The 16,435-nt window shown below is 44.7% G+C and overlaps 1 protein-coding gene across 4 annotated transcripts in view; it reads right to left on the bottom strand.

The window, feature by feature from the left end:
• The window catches only part of osbpl7 (oxysterol binding protein-like 7), a 98,135-nt gene that overhangs the window by 15,550 nt on the left and 66,150 nt on the right, over positions 1-16,435 (bottom strand). For all 4 annotated transcript variants that reach the window (XM_078529325.1, XM_078529326.1, XM_078529322.1 and 1 more), the window contains 5 exons: positions 12,992-13,128; positions 11,511-11,618; positions 8,307-8,432; positions 5,753-5,849; positions 248-498 (listed from right to left, as the gene is read on the bottom strand). In XM_078529325.1, coding sequence (XP_078385451.1) covers positions 248-498; positions 5,753-5,849; positions 8,307-8,432; positions 11,511-11,618; positions 12,992-13,128 — 719 coding nt within the window. The remainder of the gene's footprint in view (positions 1-247; positions 499-5,752; positions 5,850-8,306; positions 8,433-11,510; positions 11,619-12,991; positions 13,129-16,435) is intronic.

The following is a 16,435-nucleotide window of genomic DNA, read 5'->3' as shown; positions in this document are numbered from 1 at the left end:
CAGAATTTCACAGTCCCCCCAGTAGTGGGATTGTAGGTAACATTCCACAGGGTGACCTTCCCAACCGCTTGCAACCCCGGTAAACACTGCTGGCCTTGCCAGCGATGCTCACATCCCACGAATGAATAAATAAATAAATTAAATTCATATCTGTGGTGAGAGAAAGGAGCCAGTCCCTCTCACTTGAAGGAGGTGTTCGCACCCTCTCTCAGCTGTTTGTTAGCACAGAGCAGATTAGCGAGTTTACCATGCGCTCAAAGGGGTCAGAGGTCCTGCTTGCTGTGTCCAAAAGTTCACTGAATTCCAGCTCCTCACAGAGTCGCTGCAGTGTGTTCAGAGGTTCATTCAGCTGAACCGGCATAGAGACCTTAGACAGGTCCTTCCCAATGTTGTTCTTCAGGATGTTCCACAGGCTGACGTTGCTCAGGTTTGGGCCTGGGGCTGGGAGAGATTTCCTTCGTTGAATCCCATCAACGGAACTGCAGCTCGGAGGATCTTCTGTTTTACAATTTGGAAAAAAAAATAAGAGCTTAATTCTAGTTTCTCGTGTCTCGGTTTTCTAACTCAGAAACTATTAAATGCAGGAAACAAAGCTGTTTGAGCGTATCCTCTGGCCTGAAATGCCCCCGAGGCCTACCCCTCACCACCTCAGTAACCTCCCCCACCTCAGTAACCTCCCCCAGCCCTACAACTCTTCGAGGTCTCTGCATTCCCCTGGCTCTCCCTTCTCCTTCAAGATGCTCCTTAAAACATACCCTTTTGACCAAGTGCTTGGTCACCTGTCCTATTATCTCCAATATGGTCTGATGTCAAATCTGGTTTGCTGCTTACTCAAATGAGGCACCTTGGTGCTATATAAATGTAAGCTGTTATTGGTGAAAGCTCCCTCTGTTAAGCTTATATCTGCCGTTTTCTTAAAACAAACGGGAGGAATATAATGAACCAGGTTCAGGTATATTGGTTTTTCACTTCACTAACAATCACTGGCTGCTTATCTACTTATCTAGTTTATAACTATTGAAAATCTATATCATCCCTCCCAACTCTCACTCAATGGACGGCTGCGATCGGCGGGTCTGGGGGGTGACTGGAGAATGGACCATCGCCCGCGACCCGCCCCGGCTTTGAGCTGACTGGACATTAAACGGCCAGCCAGCGCGAGAAGGCGCGGTGATAGGTTCAGCACTGCCGGGATGGGGGCGGGAGGAGGGCGAGCGCTGAAGTCAGGGCGGGGGGAGCGCGGGAGAAGAGCTCCCTGAAGGCAGAGAGCTGCCTCGGGGAACGGACGAATTTAAAATCAACAAGGGCAGAATTTAAAATCCGGAAAAAGACGTCCACGTATCAGAATGAATCACCTCAACGTCTGGATGCTGAAATCTGTGTCCAAACATTTTTATCTTTTTTTAAAAAAAAACTAACCTCGGAAACCTCATCCCGCCCGTGGATGAGGTTTCCTGAAAAATGCAAAGGCCGCCTGGCCGATCCGCCCACCAATCGCAGCGTTGGACGGGCAGTGAAAAATCCCAGTTAATTGAGCTGTTAAGGGGCTTGATACCGTCTTAATTGTCGGTAGACACGCTTCTGAGTTTAGCGCTCACCCTCTGGCCAAAATATCGCGTGAGTGTGCGATGAAGTTGGGACACTCGCCCCACCTCATCTCGCGCTATTTTACACTCAAGCTCGTCGGGCACCTGCCCGCATGACGAGTGAAAAATTCTGGCCAATCTGTAGGTGATGCCCCAACTTCTCTGCACATTGTTGACTGAATGAAACAGAAGTAATTCCATAATAATTGACGAAAATTTCCAGGCCTCACAGCCACGTTTCCAAAGCTAATTTTTATGAATTTGCAGTCCTGGTACAGAGCTTCACGTAGATGAGGCCGCAAATCCGTTAACTTACGCATTGGCAAAATATAACTGGGGGAAAACCGCCCTTAGTGGCAAATATAGCAACGGATTGCATTAACATAGCACTTTTAAACATTGTCACAAGAGTGCAATCGAACAAATATTACACCAAACCAAAGGAGGTTGAAAGCTTGTTCAAAGAGGTTGGCTTTAAGGAGAGTGACAGAAAAGGGGAGGTTTAGGAAAGGAATTCCAGAGCTTAGAACTGAAGTCACAACAGCAACATTGAGGTGAGGGAAGTGAGGTTTGCACAAGAGGCCAGATTTGGAGGAACGCGAGTTACTGGGTGGGTTGTAGCGCTGTTCCACTTGAGACAGTGGCCAGGGGCAATGATGAAATCAGGGGCAAGAGAATAGAGTTGCGGCTCATGATAACAGAGGGTTGAGACAAATGGCGGTGAGGCAGAGCTGGGTACGAGTTAAAAACCCATTCCTAGTAAGGGAATTCAACTCTCTTTTCATCCACAAATCAAAAGATTGATACTTTTGATGGGAAATGAAGTTTTAGTTTGCACAAAGGGTTAGATTAGCAATCACCAAATTACACGAGGGTTCAAACTTGAGAATATCAAATCTCAACTTTACCATTAGGTGGTGATGCTGAACAAAGCAGATATTTCCCAGAAGAGAAACAGAAATCCATCTGATCACCAGACCTCCTTCACTCTGAGGCTGCATACTGTTTTATGCTATACTGGATTTCCCACCCTCCACCCACCCAGTCACTAGGGAGAGACAGAGAGAAGCAAAGTAAAGGAATGATAAAAGGAAAAGAGGTCACTTTCATACAATGCTCAACAATCAACAGTAACACTCGGGATTCTGCACATTGAGCTTCATTCTTGCTGGAGTTTATCCAAGTGTTTTAGGCGAGGGAAGTCACGCCCCGAAAACAAAATATTTCTCCACTCTGCATTAATGTACTTTCAGGTTAGCTACTATACTTTACCTGGAGTTTTGTCAGATCATCAAAAGGTGAGGGATGTTGGTGCTGAGAAGGGGCCCCTTATCATTGCAAGCAACCAGGCCTGCATTTCGCCCCCCTCCCTAGGGCCAGGGTGGGACTTACATCTGCTGCACTATTCCCATTCACTTCATGCAAGGGGTCAGTCTCATCATGTTTTCGAATCAGATTGGATCCACAGCAGGAAACTGGTTGCGTTTTCGCAGTAAGAATGGACATTTCACTCAGGGGGCCAAAAATATCTCTGGAAGTCCATTCCCAGGACTGTAAAACTTGAACTCTGCACCCCTCCCCTCTACAATCTTCAGATTTGTAAAACTGAAGCGCAGCCAAACTAATCTCATCTCTTTTATTCCTTCCAATCTTAGCAATGCCCATAACTGGAGACCTTGGTTCCTCATTTTGCTTTTTCGGTTTTACAAGAAACAGTTTGTAGAAAGGCAGCAGAGCTTAACGTGCTGCACCACCCATTTCCTTCAGCTTGTGGTTTATTTTGTCATCTTAAAAATCCCAGTGTTTAGGTCCAGTAAACTGTCTCAATCTCCTGATGTTTTCTCTAGATCAGAGAAGGTCAAGGGGAGAGGTGTTAGAGGTATCCAAAATTAAGGGGGGGGGCGGTTTTGATAAGAGTAGATGCAGAGAAACTGTGTTTCACCGGCAAGTGGGTTGGTAACCAAAGCCCACAGATGTAAGGTGAGTGGCTGCCTTCTGTCTCGTAAGACGATGGCGTGTGCTGTGGTGGTCAACTCTGGGTTAAGCATCGCCTGGCGCGGCTCAGGAGCCCCACTCTGGCCCGGCAGTCTCTGCATCTGCTGCTGAGGAAGACATTAGAGGCTAAGAAGGTGCATGATTCACTGGACTCCATTTTCTCTGGGTCCTCTTCTCAGCCAGCTGAGCTTTTCGTTTCTGCTCACCTCTTCCAGTGACCTCCCAAACAGTCAGCCTCCAGATGTGATGGCCGTCAGCAACCCTCTCCCAGTTGTCACTGTCACTGTCTGCCATCTTCAGGTGCCTGCAGGTGTCTTTGTAGCAGAGATATGGAGATCATGATTCAGTGCACAATTCACTGTACAGAAGGTCTTTGGGATATGTGATCATCATCCACGCAATGAATGTGGCCAAACTAGCGCCGACGTTGTTGGCTTAGCAATGAGTGTACGCTGATGGAATTAGCACCCTCCAGGTCCTGGGAGTTGGTGACCTTGTCCTGCCAAGAGATGCTGAAGATACGTCTGAGACAGCAAAGGCGGAAGCTTCAACCTTTACTCGGGCCTAGCATATGCTGTCCAGGTCTCAGCAATGTAGAGGAGTGTGTCGAGGACACAGGCTTGGCAGAGTCGCAGTTTAGTGTCCTCAGTCAGGTTGCTGTTGTTCCAAACTCTCTTACTCAGCAGCTGGAGCTTTTGTGATGCTTGTGTTGATTTCAGCACCAAGTGACCAGTTGCTGGTGATTGTGGAGCCGAGATATGTGAAGCTATCAGCAACCTCCAGCGTCACATTGTCAATGCTGATAGGTGGCGGTGTGGCAACATCCTGAACAGTGACATTTCTCTTCCTGATTGTGATGGTCAAACCAAATTCTTTATAAGCGTGACAGTGTTTGTCTATTTGCCATTGCAGGTGTTCCTCAGTATGGAATGCTAGTGAGGCATCAGCAGCATACAGCAACTCTCTGATGAGGACTTGGTGCACCTTTGTCTTGGATCTCAGTCAAGCAAGGCCGAACTTTCCATCAGTTCTGGTACGTTAGTAGACGTCCTGTGTAGGTGACCTGAAGACATATAACAGCAGCAAAGAGAAGAATACGCCAAAGAGTGTTGGTGCCAGAACACAACACTGCTTGACCCCACTGTGGATCTCAAAGGGTTCTGACATTGCCCCATCATAGCTGACCTTACCCATCACGGAAAGAGGAGGCCACACTGAGCAGCTTCATAGGATAACAAATTTTCTCCAGCAGCTTAAATGGACCGCCTCTCCTTGCATGGCTGAATGCCTTGATGGGAACGATGAAGGCAATATACAGAGGTGTCCCTGGTTCACAGCATTTCTCTCACAGCTGCCCGACTGCAAAGATCACGTCAACTGTAGATCTTCCAGTCTGAAACCACACTGGGTTTCGGGGTAAGATGTGTTCAGCCAGGATCTGCAGTCTGAGAAGGGCAAATACTTTTCCCACAGTGCTCAGCAGGGGGGACGCCTCTATAGTTGTTGCACTCACTGTGGGCCACCCTTGGTATTGTACAGGATCAACCAGGGCAGGGGGATAGGAGAGGGTAACACAACAGACCAGGACTGGGAGGACAGACGATGCAGGCACCGAGACGTTGGGTTGAACAGATCAGCAGGAAGAGGCTGTGGAAGAAACTGAATAGAAAGATCTTTGAAAATCAATGATACCGAGTGACAGAGAGAGAATGGAAGTCAGTTGGTGACAGGAGTTTATGCAGGGGAACGAGAGAGAGAAAAAAACAATAAATAAAAACTAAGAGGGGGAAAAAAATCTGTTCTCACACATCTGGGTGGAGAATTCTAAATGAGTTGAAGTGTGTGTAAGCAAGACTTGAGACACGAGAGCAGAAAGTGTGGAGGTGATAAAGACATGGGTGAGTGTTTTTACAGAGAGTGACAGAATGCTAAGGTCTGAGATTGAATGTTTAGGAGGAAGACTTTGTGAAGGTCAAGTTAGAGTCAGAATCAGGAAGGAGGATGGGATGGAGGTCTAGGGCATGGCATTCCTAGCAGTAGTTGAACATAACACACTGCGCTGGGAGATCTCAGGATATTATCGCTGCAGTGATTTGTAGCTACTTTGCACACATTTCAGAAAGTGCAAGCTGTAGATGATTCCTTATATTACTGATTTAACACAAACAAACCTGTCAGTTCCTGAATGGATGCATCCACAGTGTCTAGATTCTCCTCAGAGTTACTGTTAGTAATTTCACTGGTGGTGGAATCATCATCATCTGACATCTGTGACAAAGGAAAGTGCTTTATGATTTATCACAGGTTTACAAATGAATGCCAATGAACTCATGGAGAGGGGTTTTTTGATCGAGCTCTAACCATGGAAACGGCCAAAAATGTTTCAAAAACAAACGGGCCAAATGGCCTCTTCCTGTACTGTAAGATTCAACGAGGATACACACAGCCTCAATGCAAAACACAAAGAAAGACAGTGTGTGTGTCCTGGTTTCTTTTGTTATTTAAGGTCATGCTTATACCAATTAACTGTCAGAGCCCGAGCTATCTTAGTAGTAAATACATTTAGAAAGTGATACTAGGGACATACAGACACAGAACCAATTGTCAGTACGAATTAGCCAGCCTTAATTTGGCTGCGTTTGGTGAGTTCCAACTAGCTTTAGATGACCCTGGGCTGAGGAAACTGATAGCAAAAAAAAAGTCAGCCATGATTCCTTATCACAATTGCAGTTCAGTAACTCAAAAAGGAAGCGTTTGCTGTGTGAGGAACAGATAAGAATTAGCAAGGATGACCGTAATGGTCAAACACATTCACACGCCAAGACGGGCCAGTTGGGTACAAGGTACCCTTGGCTCCATATCCCAACAAGGGTCAAGCATTTTCAGCAGAGAAGTTCTTGCCAGATCGAGAGGATCATTTTGCAGCGTAGTTTTATGTTGTGTCAAGTATGACTGTAAACACTGTGTGGGGGGGGGGGGAAGCAAAAAAAAACCAGCTCTAATTGGCCAGTGTGGCATCCTATTCATTATTCCACCATTCCTCACCATGGCTTTATGACCATCCACCCCCATAGGCTTCCAACAGGCACAAGCAGCAGCTGTGGAATACTTCGAGGACACACAGAGTGCTGGGAGCTCTCTGGCCCCTGGGTAAGCGTCACTCTCTGGAGACCTACCCGTAATATAACAATCGCATGTGAATGTAGGGAGCCCAACTGCTACAGGTGGGTGAGCTCTGGGTGTAATTTTAAGGTCTGATGTTTTTATCCATTTCCAGCGTCTACTCAAAATTCTAAAGAGATTATTATTCTGATATTGTACCATAAACCAGATTCAAATGCTGATGTTACTATGGTTCTAAAAGTATCTTTTCATAAAACACAGCCATATTCTATTTTGAAGACAAGTGATTCAAGATAACTTAGGAATGAAGAAGGTTCTCGATACTATTCCGAGGCAAAGGAGTAAACACAGAGAATTGCGCTCCATCATTTTAAAAAAAATTCGTTCATAGGCCAGCATTTATTGCCCATCCCTAGTTGCCCTTGAGGTGGTGGTGGTGGTGGTGAGCTGCCTTCTGGAACCGCTGCAGTTCATGTGGTGTAGGCACACCCACAGTGCTAGGAACAGTGATATAGTTTCAAGTCAGGATGGTGTGTGATTTGCAATACAAGGAAAAAATCCTAAACCCCCTTAATTGAATTTCTCCAACAATTTTCACCCCATCACTCTTGACTCCTTAAAAGATTTCTTCTGCTGGTTTTGTCAGGCATGACCCTTGATGACAAGTGTTAGCGGGTTTCTCCATTACAAAGCTGCTTTACACCCGAGCCCGATCCTGTCCCCGTGAGACATCCAATACACGCAAGCTTTTCGACAAACATCAGAGAGCAGCAAGGGACATGGTCATTAACCCTTTCCTAACCCAAGGTTGCCTCAGCAACAATGACAGGCTTATCCTCGAGTCATCACTTTGTCGAACTCCTCCATCCAGTCCGCAAGCAGGACAGCGACTTTAGTTCTCCAGCCCACTCTGACCTCTCTGCCCCAGATACTCTTTCAGTGAAGTTCAATGTAAGTTCCAGAAACAGCCTTTAATCTTTCAGTTATACATTTTACCCCTTCCCAGCTTCAACCCTTTCCACAACTTTAGGTTGTAACCACCTCCCCATTTTCTAAGACAACAGGTGCGGGAAATATTTCTGCCGTAACCACTGACGCCTCCTCTGGTTCCTTCTTTTGTTTCTTTACTTGTCCCGTCACCGACCCCCTTTAGCTTTGCACCATTTCTTCAGTCGTTTAGGGATTCCTACCCTGCACCCATCACAGGTCTCCCCTTTTGTTCTTTCTCTTCCACCCCCCTTTTCCACTCTATACTTGCCCAAAAACTATTAAATCTCTAACTTCTTCCAGTTCTGATGCAAGGCAGGAGACTCTGGTCTATGTAAAGTCCATTTACACCTAGGCCCGTTTCTTTCTTGACAGGAGCTTTCTGATCTGCAGAATGTTGGCCGTATTTTCTGGTTTTATTGCGCTTATCGCTGCTTTGGTTGACATAAAGCACAGACCATGAGTCAAAACCCATGCTGCCTTGGGACACATGGCTCATCTACACAGCAAGCTATAACTGTGGAGAAAACCTTTGCGCAACCAAAGAATTAGGCCGAAATCTTTTGATCCCTTACATTCCTGGAGATTACGGAAACAAGGCCCCAGCTCATTTACCTCATTGTCAGAAGAGCATGCTGACAGCAACACATCTTCAGCATCGAAGAACTCAACGTGTGACTCAGACAGTGATGCATTGCTGTCCAAGGACAGCTGATGGGTCAGCGGCCGGTTACACGTCACCTAAAGATAAGTTTCGAAAAAGAAAACATCAGTTTAACACATTCAGAGCAACTCCTAGTATTTATTCTGTTTCGCAAAAAATTCCCCCTAAGGGCCATTGCTTTTCCCCCCCCGACCCCCTCAATAAATGACAAGAGTACTGTACTGCATTCAGTTCTGGTTGCCATATTACGAAACAAAAGACATAGAGCCACTGGAAGGGGATGCAGAGAAAATTTACAAGGACGATCCCAGAAACTTGTGGGTATACATGTCAGGAAAGGACTGACTTGCTGGGTCCCTTTGCGCTTGAAAAACGTAGGGGTGACCTAATAGAAGTGTTTAAAATTATGAAAGGTTTTGATAGGGTGGACACAGAGAGAATGTTTCCTTTTGTGAGGAACAACATAACTAGAGGCCATCGATATAAGTTAGTCGCTAAGACATCCAATAGGGAATTTAGAAGAAACTTTTTCACCCAAAGAATGGTGAGAATGCGGAACTCGCTACCACAGGGACTGGTTGAAGCGGATTGTATAAGACCATAAGCCATAAGACATAGGACCATAAGACATAGGAGCAGAAATTAGGCCAATCGGCCCATCGAGTCTGCTCCGCCATTCAATCATGGCTGATAAGTTTCTCAACCCCATTCTCCCGTCTTCTCCCCGTAACCTTTGATCCCCTTACCAATCAAGAACCTATCTATCTTGGTCTTAAATACAGACAATGACCTGGCCTCCACAGCCTTCTGTGGCAATGAATTCCATAGATTCACCACTCTCTGGCTAAAGAAGTTTCTCCTCATCTCTGTTCTAAAAGGTCTTCCCTTTACTCTGAGGCTGTGCCCTCAGGTCCTAGTCTCTCCTACTAATGGAAACATCTTCCCCACGTCCACTCTATCCAGGCCTTTCAGTATTCTGTAAGTTTCAATCAGATCCCCCCTCATCCTTCTAAACTCCATCGAGTATAGACACAGAGTCCTCAAACGTATGGATGCACTTAAGGGAAAGCTAGACAAGAGAATATGAGGGAGAAGGGGATAGAGGGTTCTGATGCTAGATTTAGATGAGGAAGGATGGGAGGAGGCTCAAGTGGAGCATAAATATCAGCGTGGACTGGTTGGGTCAAATAGGCTACATGGCACAGGAACAGGCCATGTTATATTATTTGAAGCAGGCCTTCCAGAACCAAGCCACAGACATACTTAACAATCACCCCAATTCTGCTGCATGAAAAAAGCAACTAAATACTTATTTTTGCTTGAACAGCATGTTTTGGTTAAACGCGGATTTCATAGACCACACAGGACAGAAGGGGCTTTTTGTACCTGTGCTGAATCTGCAAAAGTGCTCAATTGGTTCCACTGCCCTGCAGTTTCCCCATAGGCTGGAAAGTTTTCCCTTTTCAAATATCTATCCAATTCCCTTTTGAACATTACTAAAAAAAAAAAGGAAGGAGGAGGAGGAGAAATGTTTTTATACAGCAAGTTACGATGATCTGCAATGTGCTGCCTGAAAATGTGGCAGGTGCTGACTGAATAGTAACTTTCAGGTGGGAGTTGGATTTATACCTGAAATGGATAAATCTGGAGGACTATGGGAAAAGAGCAATTAAGTGGGAAGAATTAGTAATTATTTCAGAGCTGGCACAGGCACCACACGAGCTGAATGGACTCCTTCCATGCTGAGTGATCCAATGATTCTAAACTCAGCTCCCATGCATCAGAGAGAAACGTGAGATTTATCACCGAATTCCCTCTCTTCATGTAGACATTCCAGGATCCTTATTATAGCAACACATGGACCCTTTGTTAACAGGATCAAAGTTACCTGGTGAAGCTGAAACCAAGACACAGAGTTTTTCTTTATTGAGAGTATTTATTGGCTTGTTCAGTCTCACAGCTCTCCTCCCACACAGCTATCCCCTAGTTATCCTGCTCAAAGACAATTAATACCCATCATCTCTTTCTCTTAACCTTAACAAAGTAATTGACATGGCATTAACACCCTTTGTCAGAGTGCCCTCTTTGCTTAACAAAAATACTGGAGTATTATTTTAGAAATGTGCTGCTAAATGGCTTAATTCAAAACGTATTATAATAGGGTAGCTTGAGAAAGCATATCCAACACAACAGGACATCTAAAAATCTTACTGGCCTTAAATCAGTTTAGTAAACAATGTGAACACAGCTCAATCATGATCGCCAGATAAAAGGCTTCACAGTAACATTCAAAGGAAGCAGCAGCTAATAAATAACATTCTTCGGAAAATATGTGCTGGATTTGAAAGCAAATTCCCTGGGTGACGATCAGCCAACGTTGTTAATCCTTATAATCCAACAGCCTGCTTTTGAAATCCATTGAAAATTTCCACAATGATGGATATTCACCATTAATTCAACTGTTAAATAATTTCTCTGATTATTTATACTGAGTGGTATCAACACAGTCGTAGCTGGGAGAATCAGGCATGTCTGAAAATCACTGTTGGGGAAGCGTGGAGTGATGACTCACTTGGAGGTTCAAACATATCTTTTCATTAAACATGGAACCCCAGGAGATCAGCACTCAAACAGAAACTCTTGATCTCTGTGCAGCATCTTCTTGTTAATATGTAATGACACCACTGCCTTCCCACAAACTTGGAAAAGGCAAAAGGCGGCCAACAAGCAGCTTGCAAAGATTGTTTCAAATGCCTACAAGTTTCCAGTTTTATACAAAGTGTGTGAACAGTTCAAACACAGGCCATTTGGCCCAACAGGTATTGTCAGTGTTTATGCTCCACACAAGCCTCCTCTCACTCCTCTTCATCTAGCCCCATCAATCTATCCTTCTATTCCTTTCTCCCTCATCTACCTATCTAGCGTCCCTTTGAATGTTAGTGAAGCACAAGTGGAAGAAAGGAATAGGATGATATATTGATGGGGTTCGATGAAAATACACGATCATGAGAGGTGTACACCTGCCATCTATGGATATACTCAATTTAAGGATACTTTAAACCACGCATCTCTATTGATTTACATGCCACCTGATTGCCCATTCAGATTAAAATACGAAACACAAACAATACCAGATCTCAGTATAAGAAGTTTACCTCTTCAGCTTTGACAGGAGACAGTGGATCAGTCACTACGTCTGTAAAACTGGACAGACACTGGATTCTGTGCAGACGATTCCGGAGATCAGCATTCTGAGACATGACCTAGGGACATTCTATAGGTTAATTTCATTGATTAGCCACAAGGGAGCTTAGCTTCAAGATAGGCTTTAGGATAGAGTCCAAATTATCCAAGGCTTATGAATCAGAGTGGTGTTGGCATTGGAGGGGTTTCGATCTCCTGATCAGACATAGACAGTACAAGTTTCAGAAGATGAAAACAGAAAATTCTGGAAATACTCAACTGGTCAAGCAACGTTTGTGGAGAGCAAAAAGATTTGATGTTTCAAGTCAATGAAAGGACATCGACCTGAAATGTTAACTCTGTTTCTCTCTCCACAGTTCTGCAAGACCTGCTGAGTATTTCTAGCATTTTCTGTTTTTATTTTCCAACATCCAGAGATTTTTATTTTTGTCCAAGTGTCTGATGATACTACACCCCAGACAAATCTCCAAATTCACCTCTCCTCTTCCTAAGATAGTTGCTTCATACACAAGTACCCAATGCTTTTTTTTATACCTCACCAGCGTTAGCCTGGATAGTGCGCATCCAGTAGTCTATCTGACCTTTGTTTGGGCGTGGGGATGGGGGTGAGGGGGGTGAGGGGAGTGGGGTGGGTGGTGGTTGGTGCTAGCAGGGAAATATCACGACTAAACCTGACAACATCCTCCACATATTTCTACACACAGCTTGCAAGAGGGCAAAGAGCAAGAAACCGGCTGACATCGCTCCCCCACCCCATCAGTGCTCAGGTCAACTGGTAATGCCTCTAATGCTACCCCAATTGTGATCAGCCAGATCAGCACAGATCTAACTTGGGAGATAGTGAGCACCAGTCCCTCAATGCACAGGGCTTGTACCCACCGAGTCATCAATGAGGTGTTTAAGATGACCAAAAGGATTTGATAGGATAGGTGGAAAGAAACTCTTTCCTCTGGTGGGAGAAGCCAGAACAGTATAACGTTAAAGTGAGAGCTAGACCATTCAGGGGTAATAGCAGGAAGCACTCCTTCACATAAAGGGTAATGGAAATCTGGAACACTCTTCTTCTCTTCCCACCCCCCAAAAAACTGCTGAGGCTGGAGTCAATATTTTTGTTAGGCAAGGGTATCACAGGTTACAGGACCAAGGTGGTTAGATGGAGTTAAGATACAAATCAGCCATCATCTAACTTAATTGGTGGAACAGGCACAAGCCTACTCCTGTTCCTAAGTTCCCTCTCATCAGTTAAGCAGTGCGATCTATTCTTTTCCAAATGCAACAGTTAATTGAAAATAAATTCTTTAGGCTAACAAAGGAATCTGATAAGGAAAAGGCAACAGAAAGAGGTTTAACAGACGAGGCAAGTGTGCAAAGCAGGGTGCAGATATGGTGCAACAGGAAAATGAGCAAAGGGACAGACTAAAGATATTCTCACCTCAGATAAGGCGTTCTTTAGGTTAGTGATCTGAATGGCTGGTGCAGTGGGATCCAGTTCTTTATCGAGCCACAGTTGCATTAGTTTCTCCTTCTCAATTGCGAGGGTGTTGAAGAGGGACTTCAAACTCGAGTGGACTGAAGCAAAGGAGATAAAAAAGTGCAGAAGTCATTCACCTTTTAAACTGGGCGCAACCTTTTAACTTTTCACTCTTTTTTCCCCCCCCACCTCGTCATGTTCAACTTGCTGCCTAGTCCTTAAATGAATGGTAACCGGAGTAGGGAAGGTGATTGGTCTTTTCTCTGTTGCTTTAAATGTTTGGCCAGGTTTCATGTGTGCAAACCTCTTCACTCCTCCCATAGCTCCTTGTGGGGAGTGAGGGGGAGGGAGTGAGGTAGACCCAGCTCCTTCTTGCTGTTGTAACACTCAAGTCAGGCCCTAGAAAATGTGGAAGTTGGCAACTTAGCAATTTTCTTTCCCTTACTTTGAGGACGTATCTATCTTTCATTGTGGAATTTCCCCCAACTGTCAGGCTAAGATGAGGAACTCAATGTAAAGAATAACACTGATTAGCCCATGCCTTGTTGCTCTATATGACCTGGTGAGGGGAGCAAGCATTGCACGGCACTGCAGTTCCCACCTAGAATGGTCAGCTCTGAAACATTATGGAAACCACACTTTTTACAAGAATTAAACTTCATGAGAAAGGGCAGAGTTAAATACACTTTAAAATAATTCAGTGCCATGCAGAAAGCCAATATTGGAATAGCATTGAATTAGAATAGTTAGAATTGCTGGGATAGTAAAGAAAAATGACAAGTTAGCACTCAGTCATTTGGTAGTACAGGGCTTGAGTATTGCTGAAAAAAAGAGGAAAAAAGCAATTAAAACACCTAGTGGTCCCACTCTGGGGGACTGGGAGGCAGTGCAAGTGGAGCGGCGGCCTTGGTAAGATTTAAAAGGAGCGGGAGTTGAGAGTCAGAGTGGAGATTTAAAAAGGGTGGGAGCTGGGCTCGGGACTGAAAGCAGCACGAGGACATCACGAAAAGTGACGCGAGGCAGGGGCTGATTGATAAGGAGGGTCAGGTGAGTACTTCTACTTTTTCTACTAATTAAACTGCTGCAGTCCATTAGCTTAAACAAAAGGTGAGGACTCTGGACTGTAGTGGGAGTGTTTGGAGTGGAATAAGGCCCCTAGCGTAATTATTATTCTTTAAAGGGAGTAACTAACGAGCTTAATCTAAAGGCAAGCCATGGCAGCAGAGCTTGTACCCGTGTTATGCTCCTCCTGCACTATGTGGGAAGTCATGGACACTTCCAGTGTCCCTGGCAACTATGTATGCAGGAAGTGTGTCTAGCTGAAGCTACTGGCTAACTGCATTTTGGAGCTGGAGCTGCGGGTGGATTCACTGTGGAGCATCCGCGATGCTGAGATTATTGTGGACAGTACGTTCAGTGAGGTGGTCACACCACAGGTAAAGACTGAACAGGCAGAAAGGGAGAGGGTGACCACCAGGCAGAGTAGAGGAAGGCAGGTAGTACAGGAAACCACTGTGGCCGTCCCCCTCTCTAACAGATATACCGTTTTGGATACTGTTGGGGGGAGATGACTTCTCAGGGGAAAGCAGCAGGAGCCAAGACTATGGCACCACGGGTGGCTCTGCTGCACAAGAGGAGAGGACAAAGAGTGACAGGGCTATAGTGATAGGGGTATAATAGTAAGGGGAACAGACAGGCATTTCTGCAGCTGCAAAAAAGATTCCAGGATGGTATGTTGCCTCCCTGGTGCAAGGGTCAAGGATGTCTAGGAGAATGCAGAGCATTCTGAAGGGGGAGGGTGAACAGCCAGTGGTTATGGTACATATTGGTACCAACGACATAGGTAAAAAAAAGGGATGAGGTCCTACAAGCTGAGTATATAGGGAGTTAGGATGTAAATTAAAAAGTAGGACCTCAAAAGGTAGTAATCTCAGGATTACTACTAGTGTCATGTGCTAGCGAGAGTAGAAATAACAGGATATATCAGAAGAATACATGGCTGAAGAAATGGCGTAGTGGGGAGGGGTTCAGATTCCTAGGACATTGGGGCCGGTTCTGGGGAAGGTGGGACCAGTACAAACAGGGCAGGTTGCATCTGGACAGGACCGGGACCAATATCCTCATGGGGCCGTTTGCTAGTGCGGTCGGGGAGGGTTTAAACTAGAATGACAGGGGGATGGGAACCTGAGCATGGAGACAGAGGGGGAAACAAGGATAGAAACAAAAGACAGAAAAGTAAGAAGTAAAAGTGTAAGGCAGTAAAAACAAGAGTGAAAAACAAGTGGGGTCATAGTGCAAAATAAAGCTAAGATGATTAACAAGGTTAAAAAGGCAAGTCTAAAGGCATTGTATCTTAATGTATGGAACATTCGCAATAAAGTAGATGAATTAACAGCGCAAATAGATATAAACGGTTATGATATAGTTGCAATTACAGAGACATGGCTGCATGGTGACCAAGGATGGGAACTGAACATCCAGAGGTATTCAATATTTTGGAAGGACAGACAAATAGGGAAAGGAGGTGGGGTGGTACTGTTAGTAAAGGAGGAAATCAAAGCAATAGTGAGGAAGGATATATTGGCTCGGAAAATCATGACGTGGAATCTGTTTGGGTGGAGATAGGAAATGCCAAGGGGCAGAAAATGTTAGTGGGGATTGTATATAGGCCCCCAAACAGTAATGGAGATGTAAGGGAAGGCATTAAGCAGGAAATTAGAGATGCATGCAATAAGGGTACAACTGTAATCATGGGTGAATTTAATCTACATATAGATTTGACTAACCAAACTAGCAATAATAACATAGAGGAGGATTTCCTGGAGTGTGTACATGGTTTTTTTAGATCAATACGTTGAGGAACCAACTAGACAGCAGGCAATCCTAGACAAAATGATTGATCAAGAAGGGGAAAATGGAGCAGGAGACTAAACTTGCAAGGAACATAAAAACCGGCTGTAAAAGCTTCTATAAATATGTGAAGAGAAAAAGATTAGTGAAGACAAACATAGGTCCCTTACAGTCAGAAAGGGTGGGGGAAGTTATAATGAGGAACAAAGAAATGGCAAAGAATTGAACACATATTTTGGTTCTGTCTTCACAAAAGAGGTCGCAAATAATTTCCCAGAAATGTTAGGGAACCAAGGGTCTAGTGAGAGGGAGGAATTGAAGAAAATCAGTATTAGTAAAAAAAAATGGTGCTAGAGAAATTAATGGGGTTAAAGGCTGAAAAATCCCCAGGGCCTGATAACCTACATCCCAGAGTGCTAAAGGAAGTGGCCCTGGAAATATTGGATGCATTGGTGATCATCTTCCAAAATTCTATAGACTTTGGAGCAGTTCCTACAGATTGGAGGGTGGCAAATGTAACCACACTTTTTAAAAAAAGGAGGGAGAAAAAACAGA

This window comes from Cetorhinus maximus, chromosome 25 (assembly GCF_964194155.1).
Source record: "Cetorhinus maximus chromosome 25, sCetMax3.hap1.1, whole genome shotgun sequence".
Classification (NCBI taxonomy): Eukaryota; Metazoa; Chordata; class Chondrichthyes; order Lamniformes; family Cetorhinidae; genus Cetorhinus; species Cetorhinus maximus.
Note: the sequence above shows the minus strand (reverse complement) of the source record. Positions and strands in the feature narration are given on the sequence as shown.